The sequence below is a fragment of the Pyrus communis genome, chromosome 17 (genome assembly GCF_041283825.1).
Source record: "Pyrus communis isolate YQ-2024b chromosome 17, ASM4128382v1, whole genome shotgun sequence".
Classification (NCBI taxonomy): Eukaryota; Viridiplantae; Streptophyta; class Magnoliopsida; order Rosales; family Rosaceae; genus Pyrus; species Pyrus communis.
This window is the reverse complement of record NC_142581.1, coordinates 25860001-25879525: the sequence shown is the minus strand read 5'-3', so window position 1 is coordinate 25879525 and position 19525 is coordinate 25860001. Positions and strand designations below refer to the sequence as shown.

Sequence of the window (19525 nt, the reverse complement as noted above, 5' to 3'; positions counted from 1 at the left end):
GAGCTAGAGAGTAATACAAGAGCAAAAGACATCAAAGTTTTTCGCGTTACAACTAAATAAAATGCTCTGTATATACAATTGAAGCTTCCTTCAAGACAAAATTGCTAGAGTGTAAAATGAGTCACATATGTCACTTTTTTTAGAGACAAAGTGTTTCTGCAAAAAGCAAACTGATTCTGCGGAACATATTTTTTCATTTATTGAGTGCTTGGTTGGAAAAGTTCGACCATTGGGACAATCATGCAGATGCTCATTTGTGGCTTTCCCAAGACGAGTTTTGTCATTCAAAAATACTATTTTAGGTTATCTTTAAAGGAAATGTCAAATTATAAAAGTTAAATTACAATGGTTAATGTGACAATCAAAAGTCTTATGTCAAATTTTGTATTTCTACAACCGAATTGTCAAATATTTTTTTATTATTTAAATAGAGCTTTAAATGATTGTATTTATTAAAAAATGGAATTATTATTAGTACTCCAAAAATCTCATTTTACATTCCTCATAAATGTATTTTTCTTTCTAATTGTAGAAAGTTTGGAGTGCCAAATGATATTTTTGGAGTCTTAATATCAATTCCCTTAAAAAAATGTTGAAAACACAATTTTTATTGGTTGAAATGTTAGTGGAATAAGTGACCTACTATTAAAATGAATTAAAAATAAATTTGACATTGATGTCAAATTTGATATCAAATTACTAAGCCTTCAAATTCAGTTAGCAAATAACACTTCGGTTGGAGAGACTTTTGATGTCAAATATACACAGTGGCATTCCACTTAGGATTTTGACATCTCATTTGGAAATGTTCTTATCATATATTTGTATCATCTTTTTAATAAAGATATGATCTATATGTGTTGATGAACCTTATCTGTACAAAATAGATAATACAAATAATGATACAAAAATATAATAAAAATAGCATAACTCTTTGAGATAAAGAAAATTTGTTATCCCTCCGTAAAATGTTGTCCAAACTCTCCGTGTAATTTTACCTTTTCATACTGGCATTTTCTTTACATTTGTGCAATGATAAAGAAAATTAACATATTTTCTCCTTATGGTGGTGCCTTTTACTGACCCCATCATCCCTTGACTTTTCTACGCCGTCGCCCCTTACTTTGGTACATATTTTCCATACCAGAAATAATATTTAGACTAGTACGCGGCTTCTTCGGAGTGGCCGGTGTGCAAGAAATTCAAATATCATTTTTTGGTCGAAATTCAAATATGAATGACGGAAAAATGAGAAAAAAACATAGCAGAAAAAAGAGTGGCTACTGTTTCGTATATTTGAATATTTCAAAGGGCCGACATTTCAAGATTTGGAAGTTTGAACAAATTATATATTAAAACGAAACAAGAAACCTGATTAGGGATGATAATTTAATCACACAAATCCGATTCTCACATGTAATCGATCTGAATAATTCGGTTTCGGAGATCAAATTTTGGGTTTTTTACAATTATGGTAACTGTTAGGTAAATTGTTAAGTTTCAGGTTCGATTATGGTTATACAGGTATCCGTTCCGAATCCGTACCGAACCCATCATGTTTTTATTTTTTAATAAAAAATATAAATATTTATTATTTATAATATTTTTATAAAAGAATGAAATCCTTATTATTATTTTTTTTTCTGACAACTTTAATGCTCCATGGAAGACTACAAAAGTCTTGAACGTGCACTGCACACTTCAAAGCTTTTGAGTTCTTCCAGAAAACATACCTCTTGAGTGCTCCCTGCCGTTCGTCTCCCCTCCTTCGTACTTCTCTATTTTCTGGCCGCTCCCCACTCCTCTTCCCCAACGCTCCTTCCCCTTTCTTTATTTATTTATTTATTTTCAAAGTTCTAAGACCTAGCTGCAAATAAGCCCCTTTCAAATCTCTGAAGCTTCGTCTCAGTGTAATTTCGCCGCTGAGGTTTGAGAAATTCGATGAAGATGGGTCACGGTTTGCAGCTGGAGGTGGTTTGAGCTGTCGCAAGTCTAAGCCTAGAAGACAAGTGCAGGTTAAAGGTGGAGCAGCTGCAGGTATAGGGGGATAAGTCGCGGGGTTGCAGGGGCTGGTTGGCCAGGGTCGGCCTATATAAAATAAGGGTTGTGCAGCCATGGGTTGCTGCTGAAGCAAGTTTGAAAATTGCTGCGATTTTGGGTTGAAGGTTGCAGAGGGAGTGGGGTCGGTGATGAGAAGAGCTTCTGCAAATTGAAGCTTGCTGCCGCAGGTCTGGGGCGTGGGAGGAGGGTGAGACCGTGGGTGGCTAGGGCCCGTGGGTAAGTTGGTTGCACAGTGGGAAAACCGTTACGAATCCGTTACCCAATGGGTTCGGTTAATTTCCCGTCCGGGTTTTTTACGGTTTCGGGTACGGGGAAAACAAACGGATTCAGTTACGGGGATAACACATCCGAACCCAATCCGTCCCGTTGCTATCCCTAAACCTGACTCTTATTCTCTTTACCAGTTCCCCTATTTCATTTGATGCTCCAATCTCTTTGCTGAGCCTTTTCCTTCAACTTCCATAATGCATTCCTTTCTCCTCCAATCACTGTTTCCATATCTTTTGATCGCTTCCGTCCTTTGGATCAACCTCGAGTTAAGTCTATGCCAGGGTTATGAACAATTCAAAAACTGCGGCAGCGCTGTCAATTGTGGTGACGTCGGAGACATCTCCTACCCCTTTTGGGGGGTAAACCGACCTAGTCACTGTGGTCAGCCAGGGTACGAGGTCCAATGTCTAGACAACATCCCTATGATCAACATGATGGGTGTGAGCTTTAGAATTCTTCAAATGAACACAACTAATCCTCGGACCGTAAAGGTTGCTAGGCAGGATTACTGGGGTACTATATGTCCTCCGACTTTCGTCAACACCGCCCTCAACTTCTCTCTGTTTAATTATGCTTCTGGTTATACAAACGTGACGTTTTACTACCAATGCCATAGCACCATAGAGCTTAGTAAGCAGTCCTGCAACATAAGCAATAAACTGAGCCCTGTTATCTATTTGACACGTTCGATGACAGTTGGTGAGACACCCTTGAACTGTACAGATGAGGTTATTGTTCCGGTTTATACAGAAGCTGCTCTGGCTTTAGAGGCCAGTCAAAAAACCGTCAACGATGCGGTAAACGGGGGCTTCCCATTGGAATTGGAGATTGACAACGATAATTGCAACAAATGTTTGGAATCAGGAGGACGGTGTGGGCTTAACACTACTACTAATTCTGGATTCAGTTGCTTTTGCCCAGATCAAGCCTATGCATCCATATGTAATGGAACTCAATCCGGAGGTACGTCTGTCCCTTGTCATTCTCTTATAAATTACACATTTGGAACTCCTAGCTTGCTTTTTGTTTTAGATGATTAGTCGTAAACCGTGTTTAGTTAGGCTTGTGTGTTAGAAAACCCGGTCGAAAATTCTGATGCGAGCTATCTGGTCCCATGTTAAAATTAGGAGCAGAGGGAAGGAATCTAGTATAGTAAGAGTCAATTGTTTGCAAAACAGCGAGCAATTAATGGATTGGTTTGGTATCCATGTTGGATTCAGTTTCTTTGTTTCTGAAACCAATTAATATTCCCTCACATATTTTGTGTGAGCTGATGAACTCTGTATGGAAGTATAGATTCCTAAGAGTATGATCATCGTGTTTTGAATGAATCACCATCGTGTTTGCTTCTCTGATTCTTCTCTCTGCAATTTTTTTCACTTCCGAAAATTTCAAAATCTCTGGATTAACTCTCACTGAATTCACTCTCCTAAAACTCAACCTCTAACAGTTTGAGCCTTTGTTGGTGCCTTTCTAGTTAACCCTTTTTATTGCTCTTCCCACATTGCAAAATTTTTCTTTTAAATCCAGTTTTACAAACTACAAGTGGTCAAATAAAAGTTTATGCACACATGTCAAACGTGTATTTCTATCAAAAAATACACATAACCTTACATACAACTATACAATTCCACCGAAAATGTGTCAGCCTTTGTTAACTTTAGGTATACAAATCCAAAATTAAGCCAATTTTTCTACTAAGGTTCATTTTCTCTTTTTTTGTTTTTTTTTTTTTTTTTTTTTCCGACTCTAGGTATACTAGTAATTAAATTAACGTTCCTAATAGAACTCTTTTTTTTCGACTTTGAATAGTACTCTCTCTCTCTCTCTCGCCATGGAAATCCATCACTATCCCTTCCAAAACATTTTGTTCGGCTGTGAATGACGATCGATACCTCAACTGCAGCGCATCGTTTCAATGAGCAAATTTTCGGGATGTTTGTTACCCTTTTTGGGGATCAAGCCGGGCAGATACATGCTTGACCAGAAAAAAAAAAATGAAAATACATAATCGACTTAAAAAAAAATAAATACATGAGAGAAATGAGAGATGAAAGTGGGCAGAGGAATGATGGTGGAATGTGGAAGTAATCTATATGGAATTGATCGGATGGAGAGAAAAGAATAAAGAGTGCGACACATATAATGTGCTCTTGTGCTAAATTTTTGTTAAGCTAGTGATCTAATTATGCGTCATTCTTAATTTTTTTCCTATTTTCTAAAGGAGAAGTGATTTTCTTACACCTTTTTTCTCCTGTGCTATGCTAAATATTCTCCTATTTTCTATTCTTCAACTACTAATCTACTTATGCTCGTTTTTTTAATTTTATCTTATTTTCTAGAAAATAAGAAATTTCCGCACACCATTTTCTCCTAAGTGCATTCTTCTAAGTTTGCTCCCCTTCTTTGTTTTCTTAAGCTAGTGCTATAACCATGCTCACTACCAAATAACTTTCTCACTCTTATGGTGGGCACTCACAATTCCATCCAATTTGTTTCATATTACCATGACAAAATCCATGTGGCTTTCCATGGGAAACGAAACTTCAAATTGGGTGCCCTCTTTTTTCTGATTTCCTAATATCATCTCCAAGTTATGCTTTTCGATTTGGTAATGATGCAGCAGACAAGGTCTTTTAATGCCAGGTCACGTGTATTGGGAGTAGAAGGTTTAATTAAGCTGTTCCTTAGAAATTGTCAAGTTATTATTGGAGATTGTAAGAGTCTCATTGAAAGTAGAAGTCTTTTAATATTGTAAGCCTTTATAATTCTTGTGCTAAAAGGATTGTCGGTCAGATTTTGAATGTAATTGAAAGCTTCTAGCAAACACTTTGCTCGATCTATTTTCTGGTTGAGTGAGTTCCAATCTCTTACCTGGTGAGTAATTCCCAGAGCTACGATCGTATTTGTTCTCTCTTACCTAGTAAATGATTCCCAGAGCTACGATCGTATTGTTCTCCACTCTTTCTACTAGCTTCCCTGCGTTAGGTAACCAAATATCTCTGCATAATATTCAAAGCAGGGGCATATGAAAGTTGAGTTCTGTTTTTATTCTATAAAAACAAATAAAGCTTAGGTAGACCCAAAAGCGATGGTGCTGTACAGGGACAATGGACAATGGAAACTTTGTTGTCAAAGATGATATAGGAGCTGATCAATTGTTATAGCAGAGCTTTAATCATCTTTGTGATACCCTGCTACGAAGCCAGCTCCTGGGATACGGTACTAATTCTGGAACGAGGACTGCCATGACTTCCTGGAAAAGTGAAAGTGATCCGTACGTCAACTGGGATATTCTTGCTTGGAATTTCCCAAGAGACGCCATCACAAATATTCACCAATCTGCAAGTGCTTGAACCCAAGTCAGACGGGAAATGGAGCATTGGAAACTGGATGAGAGGGTGTGTGAGGAAAACCAAATTGTTTTGAGAGAGATACACAAATAAGTCATTCACACTGAGAGGAAAAGAAGATGATGACAGGTTTCTGAAGCTGGTAGGGTTCAAAGTACCAGATTCTCATGAGTTTGTATCTTTGGATTCTGACAGCACATCAGCCGACAGCAAGACAGTGCGCCTAAATAATTGTTCTTACAAAGCCTACGCACTTGTTTATAAAATAGGGTGTTTGGTCTGGTCCAAATACCTCACTCATACGCAGGAGTTTCCCTCTGATGGCTTAGATGTTTATATTCGCCTACCATGCACAGAACTAGCAGATGAACTAATGATACTAGTGCTTGATGCCTTTTTTTTTAGTTTTTTTGTTCAAAAGTGCTTGAAGCCTTGGACAAATCAAATTATCAAGCAGTAACTTTTCTTTTCCTATATATCTCATGCTTGTTTTTGTTTGCAAATTTTACAGGTAAAGGAAAGCCAATAAAGTTAATTGTGAGCCTTACGGTTGTTTGTTTTATCGGTGTATTGGGTGCCATAGTGTTCGGTTTGTGCAGGATGAGAGCTAAGCAAAAAGGTAATTAAGTGAAAGAGATCGAGGTGTTGGATTAATATAATGCATTAGCAGATTATCTCTCAAAACTTTGGAAGTTGTTTTGATTCAGTGTTCGATGTGTATATTTGCAAAATCAGGACACATCAAATTAACAATGAAGCACATCAAAATAACAAGGGACACCCTTCAAGAATATATAGGTGGAAAACATGATGAGCTACTGATCTATGATTTTGAAAGCATATTAGTTGCCACGGACAATTTCAGCACCGAAAACAAACTCGGGCAAGGAGGATTTGGTCCAGTTTATAAGGTAATTACTATTATTATTATTTTTTAGGATAAAATACACCATACCACCTTAACTTTGAGTCACATAACAATTTCATATTTTTTAAATATTGCAATGTTATACATCAACTTCGTATTCATTGCAATTTCAGACCTTCGTCAACTTTTCTGTCAATTTTTCTATTAAATGTTGACATGTCAATTATAAGGCTCATATTTTGCGGATATGGATATTAAGTTGGGATTTGGATCCTCTCCTGAGCCCAAGATAAGAATCCTCCAAGCCAAAGAGTGTGGGCCGTTGGATGAAAATCTAACGGTTATAATTATTATAACTTTAAAAGGATTTTCCTGTTTGTAGTTGTTGGATTTTCATCCAATGACCTGCACTCCTCCTCACCTTGGGCTCAGAACAGAATCCAAATCCATTAAGTTGGAGCCGAGTGGACAAGAAAGTAATAAAAAATTGTTATTATTTATAGTATTTAAAACTAATAAGAAATTTATTTAAAAAAAGGCCCTACATCCCCACCTTCGTCTCCACTTTCACTCTGACACCCTCGATCCCCACCTTCGACCACTCCACCTCCCGCCCGCCTTCTTCTTTCTCTCCGTTTCCACTGTTACTGAAACCCCATAACCCGTGAAACCCCCACAGGCCGTGGTGGGTGGGTCGGATCTGTGAGTGGTGGCCCGCGAAGGGAGTGAGGTGAGGGAGAAATTGGCTGGAAAGAAAAGGTGGAGGAGACATGGGAGGGTGGGGATGTAGACAAAATTTGATATTTTTGTTGGAATTATTTGGTTTGGAACTTGGAAATAGATTTATGGGTTTGGGTTAGAAATGGGATGGTATTCGATTTTTTTGCTTCTCTTTAATGGAGCGCATGTTATCCCTTTTTTTTGTATTTTTTTTTAACTTCTTTTTGTTTTTTTGGGGTGATTTTCTTCTTCTTTTTCAGAAAACTTTGATATGGCCTGTTCGGTGGTTTTCTGGGTTTGGTTGGGGATGGTATGATATTTTGGATTTGGTTTAGGATGATATGATTGCAGAAGATGCGAGGGAAATGTGCACGGTCCCTTTCATCCTCTTCCTGTTAATCTTCTTCCCTACCCTCTCCGACTTTCTCTCTCTTCTCCCATTCTTCTCTTCTCCATCTCTCTCTATCAATAAAGACTCTGCAATTGCCAAAGATGGAGACTGCAATTTTCATTTCAAAAATTTTCGATCTTTAATTCTGGCAAAAACCCAACAGCAATCAAAAAGCGTTGTCGGTAATGATGTTGGGCAGTATGCGCTGGGTCTGGCGGCGCTGCACCTACATCGGCTCCGACGACATCGATACCTGGGCGTCCACCAACCCTGACGAGTTCCCTCGCATCTGCTGCCATCCCCATTGTTTTTCCCTTTGCTTTTGCCTCCCATCGGCGGCGGAGGGTGGGGAGAGATGGTGGTTTAGAAGCAGCGCAGCATCAGATGGGTGGTAGGATTGAAGGGGTGGACCCACTCTTTCTCTTTATTTTTTTGCGTAAAAATTTATGTTCATTTTAAAATAATTAATTTTATAATTTAGTATTTATCTAAGTGGCACAATTGACCGCCACCTCAGTAAAATATGGATTCTACGTTGCCATGTTATCATTTAACGGCTAATTTGTCAAAGTGACTAACGGAGGTTTGACATTGTAATCAATTCGTAAGAAGAGATATGATATTGCAATGTTTAAAACATGAGGTAGGAAATTGTTGTGTAATTTTACGATAGATACAGAGAGACAGACATGAATGCAGTGATTTATTTGTCGACTTTGTGTAGGGTAAGCTAGCAGAAGGGAAGGAAATAGCAGTAAAAAGACTATCCAGTACCTCAGGACAAGGTGCAGTAGAGTTCAAGAATGAAATGATGTTGATCTCCAATCTCCAACACAAAAATCTGGTCAGAATCATGGGTTGCTGCGTTAAAGAGGACGAGAAGTTACTGATTTATGAGTTCATGCCAAACAAAAGCTTGGATACTTTTCTTTTCGGTTAGTTTCACTTGCACTTTACTGCAGTTACTTATCTTTACATTCTAGCTGGTGTACTGATCGATTATTTGATGATCAGATTCGACGAGAAGAGCAGTGCTTGATTGGGGTACACGTTTCAATATTATTCAAGGTGTTGCTAGAGGGCTTGTTTATCTCCATCGTGATTCCTATTTGAAGGTAATACATAGAGATCTAAAAGTAAGTAACATTCTCTTGGATGAGAAAATGAACCCAAAAATTTCAGATTTTGGATTGGCACGTGTGGTTGAAGGGACACAGAATTTAGAAAATACTCAAAGAGTTGTGGGAACGCGGTAAGATTCATGCCTTTCCTATATATTCTTGAACATGTCATACGCAACCAAAGTTCTAATGGTTAGCATTGCATCATGATTCATGAACTCTTAACCGACTCCTGTTTTGGATAAAAACTGCTAATTAGTTGCATCGTTCACATTAGATATAGTTTTGGTAATGTTGTTCTTAAAAGGAAGAAACCAAGCACTTATTTCAGCGACATATATACTAATGAGTTTCATGTTCGCGCAGTGGATATATATCTCCAGAGTATGCCATGGGTGGAATATTTTCTCAAAAATCTGATGTCTACAGCTTTGGGGTCTTGGTATTGGAGATTATTAGCAGCAAGAAGAATACCGCCTTCTTTATCTATGATCGACAGCTAGGCTTACTAGCCTATGCATGGCAGTTATGGAAGGAAGGCAGGGAATTGGAGTTGGTGGATGAAATGTTGGCGGCTGATTCATATTCGGCTCCAGAAGTAATGAAATGTGTGCATATAGGGCTACTTTGTGTACAGGATAATCCGATGGATAGGCCGAGCATGCCGGATGTAATTATTATGCTAAATGGTTCCACAAATGTAATTGGTGGTCCACAACCTAAACAGCCTGTATTCACTATCCAAAACTCAGTCTCTCATCCTCAACCACAGCCTTCGAATAATGAAGTTACAATTACAATGATTGAAGGACGCTAAATGTATGCTCCTGACAGTGGTGGAGGATGGGATTTGCTGATCTATGTGAATTGGGGTTGTGTTTGCTAGGATTTGTAGTCACTTCGTATTATTTGTAGTTTGCTTTCTTTTGATGGTGCTTAGCTAAGCTTGCCCAATCCTGCTTGCTTATGCGGCAAGATGCTGAAACTGTAGTTATATTTTTTATTTGGAGGGAATTAGAGAGGATTAGTTACGAAGGAAATTCATCTTTGTAATCGTACATTATGGAAAGATTGAAACTCATAAGTTTTCTTTATGAGTAATTGATCTTTAACATTTTAGGTGGACATAAATTTTTACCTTAATTTAACGGTGTATCTATTTCAATCTAATTTTAGATATCAAACGAGGCTTTAATATTGCAACTGTTGAGCTATAAACTATGGTTGTTAGGCTCTTAGGCCCTTTTTCAACTACAACCTAAACTATGGTTGTTATGGATGAGTACTTTCTCGGCTTAAGGCTTGAAGTTAATTAGTTAATTACTGAAACTTTGCAAGTTCTATTACAATGTAGGATTTTTTTTTTTTTTCTTTTTCTAAAGTCGACATAAATACTTTGCTACATTCAGGAGAAATTTTCCATGCTCCTAGAAAATGAGTCGTTATCGAAAGAAAATGAGAGTCCACATCTTGAAAAGCCATCCTTATTTGAAAACAAAGATTTGGCTGAAGACCAAATAAGTACACTAAGCAAATCATTGGAAGCTCTTCAGAAGGACCTTAAAGACAAAGAAAACCTCGTAAGTCCCTTTACTACACTGCATTGAGATGCTATGTAATGAAAATTCATATGTAAGAAAATAATACACCCTTTATTTCGGGTATAAAATTTGCAGCAGTCCTTGGAACACCAGAGAAAGGAACTCAATGATTGTAGAGCTGAAGTCACTGCATTGAAAATGCACATTGAAGGATATCGTTCTGGAAGGAATATGGGAGCTGCTGATGCTGATAAAATCCAAGCTCTGTCCTTGGGAAGTTACAAGGAATAAATTAAATCATTGCAGATGGAACTAGAAAGTTTAAAATCCAAGAACACAAAAGCTCATGATTTTTTAGAGACCAACAATTTTGAAAAAGAGTGTGCAGATGCAAGAAAGGGTCGTTGTCGTCGATGAAGATAAAAGTGTAATCCCACCAGTTGATGTAGAATCGAGAGTTGTAGAAAAGGAAGAATATCAGTCTCTGGCTGCTCAAAGTTTTCATGATAACACAGTTAAACCGAAGGAAGTTTCACATGAGGTCTCTGTCGGTGTTTTAAGTGATAGTAGTACCTTGGTGAATGGTGATAGCGTCTCCAAACAAAATGATGAACCATCATTTGGCAGCAGCCTACATCTAACGTCAGAGAATCTTAGTCCTGGAAATGTTTCTGAGGAAAGGGCAAGTTTCTTTTACATTTCTTTTATTGCATCAATGCCTTTATAGGAGGACCAGATCAGAAATGCATCAATGCCTTCTAAATTTTGAATAATAGAACATAGAATGATTTTTTAGAAGCTTTGGAACTGCCTTTCCCTTCTATTCCTTTTCTAAAGTTATGCTTATATTTTACAGGGCCTAGAGACCATTCAGATCCTTGCTGATACTTTGCCGAAGATTGTTCCTTATGTTTTGATCATCCATCGGGAGGTTTGCTTCTTTTACTTTTTCATATGTACATATATATTATATATGTGTGTATAAATATATTATTGATATTATCATTGTATGATGGATCTTTAAATTGATCCTTTAATAGAACGATATATTTTTATTTTTTTTATTGGTTATGCATTCACAGGAGCTTCTTCCCCTAATCATGTGTGCGATTGAACGCCATCCAGATAGCAGCACTCGGGATTCCTTAACCCACACATTGTTTAACCTAATCAAACGCCCAGATGAGCAGCAGAGAAGAATTATAATGGATGTAGGCTAATATTCAAAGTACCACATTATTTGTAATATAGCTGCATTGTTTTGGACTTGTTTCTGAATCTTTAACTGCATTTCAGGCATGTGTTAACCTTGCTAAGAATGTAGGAGAGATGAGAACAGAAACAGAATTACTTCCCCAGTGTTGGGAACAAGTAAGTTTGAGCCCCACCTTGAGAGAATCTTGTCTAACCTTTTCGTATTTCTGATTAGTTTTTCTTATGTTTCTCCGGTTTGTGGGTTGCAGATAAATCATATGTATGAGGAACGCAGGCTGCTAGTTGCTCAATCATGTGGAGAGCTTGCAGAGTTTGTCCGGCCTGAGATTCTTGATTCTCTTATATTGTCCATTAGTCAACAACTTATAGAAGATTCTGCAACTGTTGTCCGGGAGGCTGCTGCACACAATCTTGCATTGCTGCTTCCACTCTTCCCGACCATGGACAAATATTTCAAGGTCAGCCTCACTAATATGCTTCAGAGGCTCTCATGGAGAGGAATTCTGACTTGACAGAAATGGCTACAATGTAAGCTCTAGAACAGGTTGAAGCCACATGGTCTAGGGAAATGGAGAATTCTCTCCTCATAATATGATGACTGACAAGAAATAAATGGATAAAGTAGTCAAGGATCTGTTTCCCCAATATTTTACTGTATTTTTATTTATAGGTCGAGGAGTTGATGTTCCAATTGGTCTGTGATCCCTCTGGAGTGGTGGTGGAAACAACGCTTAAGCAATTAGTCCCTGCGGTAAACAAGTGGGGAAACAAATTCGACCATATCTTAAGAGTTCTACTCTCTCATATATCAAGCTCTGTTCAGGTCGGTTTCTGTTTGATTATATTTTCCACTTATGACTAAGGTCTTTCTAATGATACTTTCTTTAATTTGCATCCTTGTGATATTGCAGCGCTGTCCTCCTCTTTCGGGGGTTGAAGGTTCTGTGCAGTCACATCTTCGTGTTTTAGGTGAACGCGAACGCTGGAATGTTGATGTTTTACTACGAATGCTAGAGGAAATTCTTCCGCATGTGCATCAGAAAGCATTTGAGAAGTGCCCAGTTTCTTCTGATCCCGAAACAACTGGAACAATATTTTCCAAATCTTTCCTTGAATTGTATGCAGGGTAAAGCTCTTTTCTCTTTTTTCCTTTTATTTTATTTTACTTTGTTATATATTCTTTTTTCAGGCCTGTCTACTATTTTCTGACAACATAGCCGTTTGACTTTTGTCTTTAGGTAGTGATAATGTTAAACTGATTTACTATAACTGCTTATGAGAATTTTGTTATCTCGGTAGTGGACATGTTCAATTGCCTGCATTTGAGTGGCTACATGTCGACTGCTTTCCTGCTTTAATACAGCTCGCATGCTTGACAATTTGCGAAACCAAATCACCAAGGTATCTTTCTCTGTCTTTGGTGTCTTTTTTATATTACATCATCAACAATACTTTATTAATTGTTTCTGATCTAAATGTTGGTAATGCAGTTTCTATTGGCTGTATCAGAACTCTACGGGGATTCTTATTTGGCACACATAATGCTGCCTGTATTCTTGTTAGCTGTTGGGGAAGAAGCTGAATTGACATTTTTCCCATCTGCAATACATTCCGGAATCAAAGGTAGTAACTTTAAAATTTCTTGAAATCCTTTCACACCAGTGTTGGGTGTGCTCTTAATTGTGGATATTATCTACATAACAGGTTTGAGGCCAAGAACAGCTGTGGCTAAGAGATTGGCTACTATGTGTGTCCTACCTCTTCTCTTGGCTGGTGTTTTGGGTGGTCCAAGCAAGCATGAACAATTAGTGGAGTACCTGAGAAAGTTATTAGTTGAAGGTGTTCCAAATCAATCTACGAAGTGCAATGCTGAGATTGTTGATGCTGTTCGCTTCCTTTGGCTAGTAAAGCAATGAATACCGTTTAGGACTAACTTTTTGTAACTTAATTTTGACTGAAGGGCTTTCCATAATGCAGCACATTTGAAGATCATCATGGTATGATATTTAATTTACTCTGGGAAATGGTTGTCAGCTCCAACATAGATATGAAAATAAATGCTGCCAATCTGTTGAAAGTCATTGTAAGTCTATCCATTCTTGGAGTCCTAATTTCTTTATGTGTCTGATTAAGAAATAATTAATTGGTTTCCTTCGTTTATAGGTTCCATATATCGATGCAAAAGTTGCATCTACTCATATATTACCTGCCCTAGTTACTCTGGGTTCTGACCAAAACTTGAGAGTGAAGTATGCAAGCATAGATTCCTTTGGAGCAGTGGCCCAACATTTTAGAAATGACATGGTATGAGTTCTCTTCCTTTTGCAATTAAGATATTAGCGTACTTAATCGAACAGTTTTCGTACATCTGGCTGACCAAATTAAAACCTCACAGATTGTTGATAAGATACGTGTTCAAATGGATGCTTTTCTTGAAGATGGATCTCATGAAGCTGCCATTGCTGTGGTTCGTGCATTGGTGGTTGCTGTACCACATACAACAGATAGACTTAAAGATTATATCCTCTACATGCTTACTCAAAATTACCAGTAGCACATTTTCAGCAACGTGTTCATAAGCACACACACCTTAATTAGTTGGTTGGGAAATTTTCTATTGGATTCGTTAGTGAATAATCATTGGGTTACTTTGTTTCTTTGACATCATGTACATCTTTTGTCCAATATTTTTCAACTGACGGCCACTCCACCTTCAAGTGACTTGATGCGCCGGCGTGAGAGAGCCAATGCATTTTGCGAAGCAATCCGTGCTCTGGATGCAACAGGTTTTCTTTTTCTTATGACCCAGATGTTCTATATTTTGTTAGTTTATTAATTTCTCTTCCCTTTCTGCACCGTTACACATCTTGAGCTACATTATTTTTCACTTCCTTTGTATATATAGAACATGACACTTGTACACTTCATGGGAACATGTAAAAAAAATTTGGTCTGATTACCTAGATTATTTTCAGACTTCAATACGTTATGCATTTTATCAAAGAGAATCGTATGCATTTTTTATCCCTAATTTTACTCTAAACAAGGTTATGTTTCTTTAGCAAGCAAACAATCATCAAATATTAAACGACTATAATGTTAATATAATACACAGATCATCAGTTCTTCTAAGTTTTTGAGCAGCCATGCTTGAAACCATATGTTTATGTAAAAACAAGATGCTTGAGTCAATATCCCTAGATCATATCAGTTTTCACTTTAATGACCTTATGTACATAGTTGGAACTTTACAATCATGTGTCGAAACTAGTTTTTGGTGGCGCCCTAACAAATCGCGCCATGCCAAACTGTAGCTTCATAAGATTCTTAACTGATTGGTGATGACCTACTATTATGTTAAAACAATGACCTACATTTATAGTTTATACTACATAGTTTTGCCCGCGCATTGCTGCGGGATCACAAATTGTGTGAAAAATTTGTTTCAAAGATAAAAAAGATTGTATGACAGAAAATGCTGAATAAATCTTTATATACGAAAGATTTGATTGATACAATCTATATACAAAAGATGATGTGCATGAGAAAAAGATTAATCTTTACTTACATTCCTGCATTCTTACATTTTTCGAACTCACCTACTTTAACTCCTCCACACTCAATAGGCACGAACCTTCATTTTTCTTGTTGGATTAAAAGCTGGCAAATCGCAGAGCTGAAACTATTTTCATTCAATCACAAAGTTGTAGAATCAAAATATCAATTTTATCAATTTACAAAATCACAAATATGCAGATTAAATTGCATGTAAAGAAATGTGTAAATAGAAAAGTATCAAATTGCAAAAGAAATGTTAACACAACACCACTACAATAATAAGAAATCTCAAATAATAACATCTACCACATATGATTTTTTAAAATGGATACCGGTAATAGATAACTTATAGCTTTCACTTGCTTACTGTTGTTAATGAGATACAAAATACAGCCAACAAAAGAAAACATAACAAATACCAAAAGAAAGATTAAGCTCCCAATCAAGTATTTAAATGAAAGAGATGTAAAGGTAGTCAAATAACTGAAAAACATCAATGTTTCAAATAATAACCATCACAAAATTATTCCACTCAAAGTCCCCTAAATAACACATCATGGGCATCCTGCCACGATTATCTGAGAATATATCATTGGTTACTGTTGAAAATATACTGCATTATCTTGAATTCAATGTACAAACAATGAAGAATGCACATGAAGAACACACAATTTCTTTGCAAAACAATTTTATAATGTTATAATGTTGAATTGGAAATTCAGAATGAACTTCATTAGTTCAATATGAAAAATTCAAGAATTTAATTACACTGAAAAATGAAAATCACGAAGCAACGAAGAAGCAAGCAAACTACAGAATTCAAAGAACCAAACATGCCACAACTGAAACATTAAAAATAGCATTTACCTATTTCAAAGATAAAAAATCCCAGATATCAGTATATCAGCACTCCCTGCAAAACACCAAAATCAGAAAATTAGAAAAATCTAATTTGATATCATTGTATCTTAAGAAACCACCAAATTTCCAATCAAAGAAAAAGTAATAAAAATCCCTGCATAAAATAATCAGAAGATAAAAGCTGAAATTTGTAAAGCATTTGTGCAAAGCACTTATTAGAGGAACTTACATATGGATGAAAGTGTTGGTCTCTTGTATCATGTTAGAGCAGCATTAGCCGGAATTTACAAATATAATACATTCTGAGCATTCGAATGATTCACTTTGCACAAAACCTAATCATCCAACTGTGCAGAAAAATAAAAAATGCACAATGACAAATTTCAATCTATAGTACTACAATAAAGAACGGAGAAAAAGTTACTTATTACAACCCCAGTTTTTATTGGTGTCATTACCCCCAATCTTGTACCATATACCAAGGTACTGAAAACATACTGTTTCACATTTAATTACACTGTTTCACATTCAACTGTGCACACATAAAATTAGTATCAAATTTATTTCAGTAATGGCTCAATGGTGTAAGGATTCTTTATCGCTTGTTTTGACTTAGACAAATTTTTTCATCATTGCGGCTTTATTTTTTTCTAATACCATCACGTAAAATAAATGCAAACCAAGAATATCTAGAACAATATAAATAAGGAATTTCAAAACATTATAGCAGAAAATCAATTACATGCAACTTTTCTTTAAACACTCTTTAAATGTAGAAAACAAAACTAACCTTTTTTGTCGTAGCGATGATAAGGAATTAAAAACCAAAACAACATCTGCTAAAAAAATACAAAAAAGAAAAATCAAAATGAAAAAAAAAAAAAAATCAATCTTCAAAACCATATGCAAAATAGCAGATTTGTGTCATCATCATTATCCTCACCATTATCATTATCATTACCCACTTGCAATTCCTTGCTGTCTGGTTTCAAATTACTCTTAATTCTCATCCAAGTTAATGGGTTTTGAATCACCACCAACTTCTACAATTCCCAAATCACAAAATTCTAGTAAAGGGTATGCCAAAAACACAAATTCAAAATTCAATTTCTTTTTGTACAGGACAATAGAAAGATTGAGACTTTTTTTACTTCTACAGTTCTACACACTTTCGAGCTCTAAATTTTCTTGGAAACAAACAGAAAGTCAAAGAAGTTGTACCTGGTCCAAGAGAAGAGCAGTGCTAGAAGAGATCTCTGGTGAGAAACTTAATAAGATGGACCAAACCATTGAACAAAGAAACCCAGTGAGACTAAAAGAACGATAATCAACCATAACAATTATAGTTAACAATAAATGTAAAAACCCAGAACCATTAACCTTCCTTAAAAATATGAACTATTGTCCTTATTACTATGTATTTAACTAGATCGCAAACAATCTCATTAGATCTCATGATATCATGAGGGGGCATAAACACATGCAATTATCAAGAAGTTAATTCTCCAATTTCTAATCACAAATTCCAAACATAAACAACGGAGTGCAAGGGATAAGAACATATTGGAGTGATGAACGGAATAGCTAATGTGATGAAAATGCTCAAACCTTACCAACAACGCTGCAACTCCTGAAAAATCATAGACTCAAAAAATCTGGTTTTACCAGGCAAACCGTGGACAACCCATTGCAATTTACTGCAAAACAAAATTGTTAGTATATCCAAAACACGATTAAAACCCACAAATCCATCACCAAAACAAATAATTTCCCTAACAAAATTAATCATATTAACAATTTTTTCAACCTGATATATAGATACACAACGACATGTATAAACATATCAGAGATATAGAGAGAGAAAGAGAGAGGTAGAGGTAGAGAGAGACCTGATGGTGTTGATCAACACTGGAGAGTGAGAAAAGCAGAGGACAACTGGAGGTTGCTAAAAGAGATTAAGTACAGTGAAAAATTAAATATTTGACTTCTGGGTACTTGAGAAGAAGTGAGATTTAGTTACTATGTAAGGAGAGATTGGGAAATACTCTGAAACCCTTACATCAGCAATCGCAAGATCAGGAAGAAAAAAAAACCTTGGAAACCAATTTTATGACCTTCCACATAGCGCCGACAAATCTAGGTTTACAGGGATGCAAAACTCATCTGAAAAAAGAGAACCCAAACAAAATCTCAAATAAAAAAAAAAAAATTTAAAAAGAAAAAAGAAAAGGAAAACCACGATCACAAAACCCCATATTTGAACAAAAGAAAACCCCAGATGTAAGATTCGAAGAACTCACCAAGAAATGCTATCCTTTATGGGTAAAATTTTTCTTCGAATCAAACCGAAAGCGTTTATTGGTTGGGTGGTTTTTCAGCAAAACGGAGAAAGTGAAAGAGAGAAGTTGAGGTTTGAGAGCGAGAGAAGGGTGAGAGAGAGAGAGAGAGAGACGGACCTTCTTGCATGCTTGAGAGAGAGCTCGGCTTTTCCATCCGTTTTTCCTTCCCGATGAGCAACACGTGTATAGGAGGAGTCTGGAACCAAACGCAGTACCTGACTTTTCCATTGTGTTGAAGCGGACTGACGCGTGGATCTCTGGGGTAAGTTTGCCATTTAACTGTACCAAGCAGGTAAGACCACGGGAAACAAAGTACACACCAAGGGGCATTTAAGCCATTACACTGGTCATCCACAGTAGCACCCTGATTGGGTTTTAGTATATATAGATTTGTGACCCTATGTTCCAGAATTTTCAGCTTTTGTAATGGGTTGCTGATATTGATTTTAAATTTATGTAATTAATCCAGATATTTCAGCAACTAGTGTTTGGGACTTTCTTATGCCTGCGATACAAAACTTATTTACAGACTCTGATGCGCTTGACCCTGCACACAAAGAAGCCCTTGAAATTATAATGAAGGAGAGATCTGGTGGAACTTTTGATACTATCAGTAAGGTGATGGGGGCTGGGCTTGCATCCTCCGTGAGTAGTTTCTTTGGTGAAGGTGGTCTACTGGGAAAGAAAGAAAGTCCTGAGCCACCACCAGAGCCCGTTGAGTCCCCAAAGGCCACATCGTCACCACCTGCAGAAGACACTAGATTAAGGCGAATAATGCGGGGAAATTTCACTGACATGATCAGAGGAAAAGCAAAGGGACCAGAGGAAACTCAGAACCAATAAAATTTGATTTGTCTATGTAAGGGGTGGCAAGAGTATTTACTTTGCGTCTCGCTATCTCAGGTGAGGATCATCTGTTGAGAATCAATGTCAGCCCAAAACCATAAGTAATCCACAACCCAATCTAAAGTCCAAGTCCATATCTAGTTTGATGATGTAATTGCTTACAATTGCAAAGTTAGGCAATGTTAGGTATGGTTGAGTGAAAAAAAATTAGGTGCAATTAATGGGTTTTGTGTGGTAGTAAATAATCTTAGTTTAATTAAGTGTGTGGTGTAGCTTTCATTTGGTTTGCTATAAATACCCAAGTCTCCAAGCATTGTATATCATCCAAGGAAAAACAAAGCCTAGAGCTAAATAAGAAAAGCTTTGCTAATTAGTTTGTTT

General features: G+C 36.7%; 1 protein-coding gene, 1 long non-coding RNA gene and 1 pseudogene across 5 annotated transcripts; 2 read left to right on the top strand and 1 right to left on the bottom strand.

The window, feature by feature from the left end:
* The first annotated feature begins 1661 nt into the window (after positions 1–1661).
* On the top strand, positions 1662–9927 carry LOC148689713 (G-type lectin S-receptor-like serine/threonine-protein kinase At1g61550). Its single transcript, XM_088689350.1, has 6 exons — positions 1662–3294; positions 6196–6303; positions 6420–6595; positions 8388–8598; positions 8678–8915; positions 9151–9927. Exons 1-6 carry the CDS (start codon positions 2526–2528, stop codon positions 9599–9601), a joined length of 1953 nt encoding a protein of 650 aa, XP_088545476.1. The 5' UTR covers positions 1662–2525; the 3' UTR covers positions 9602–9927.
* A 278-nt stretch (positions 9928–10205) lies between these two features.
* LOC148689712 (uncharacterized) lies at positions 10206–19207 on the top strand (annotated as a pseudogene). The gene is made up of 16 exons (XR_015958149.1): positions 10206–10364; positions 10461–11007; positions 11182–11256; positions 11408–11536; positions 11622–11696; positions 11789–11998; positions 12211–12363; positions 12452–12666; positions 12840–12941; positions 13031–13163; positions 13245–13440; positions 13518–13623; positions 13704–13844; positions 13936–14059; positions 14213–14326; positions 18768–19207. The product of XR_015958149.1 is annotated as an uncharacterized LOC148689712 (transcript).
* LOC137723425 (uncharacterized) lies at positions 15017–18677 on the bottom strand. Of its 3 annotated transcripts, XR_015958553.1 has the most exons (6): positions 18260–18409; positions 16903–18122; positions 16750–16798; positions 16189–16306; positions 15966–16011; positions 15017–15216 (listed from the first exon to the last, which is right to left on the bottom strand). It is a non-coding gene; the product is annotated as an uncharacterized LOC137723425 (long non-coding RNA). The 3 variants fall into 3 exon arrangements; XR_015958554.1 differs by lacking the exon at positions 18260–18409 and adding an exon at positions 18416–18677 and having other exon boundaries at positions 16189–16795; XR_015958552.1 differs by having other exon boundaries at positions 16189–16795.
* Positions 19208–19525: the final 318 nt, after the last annotated feature.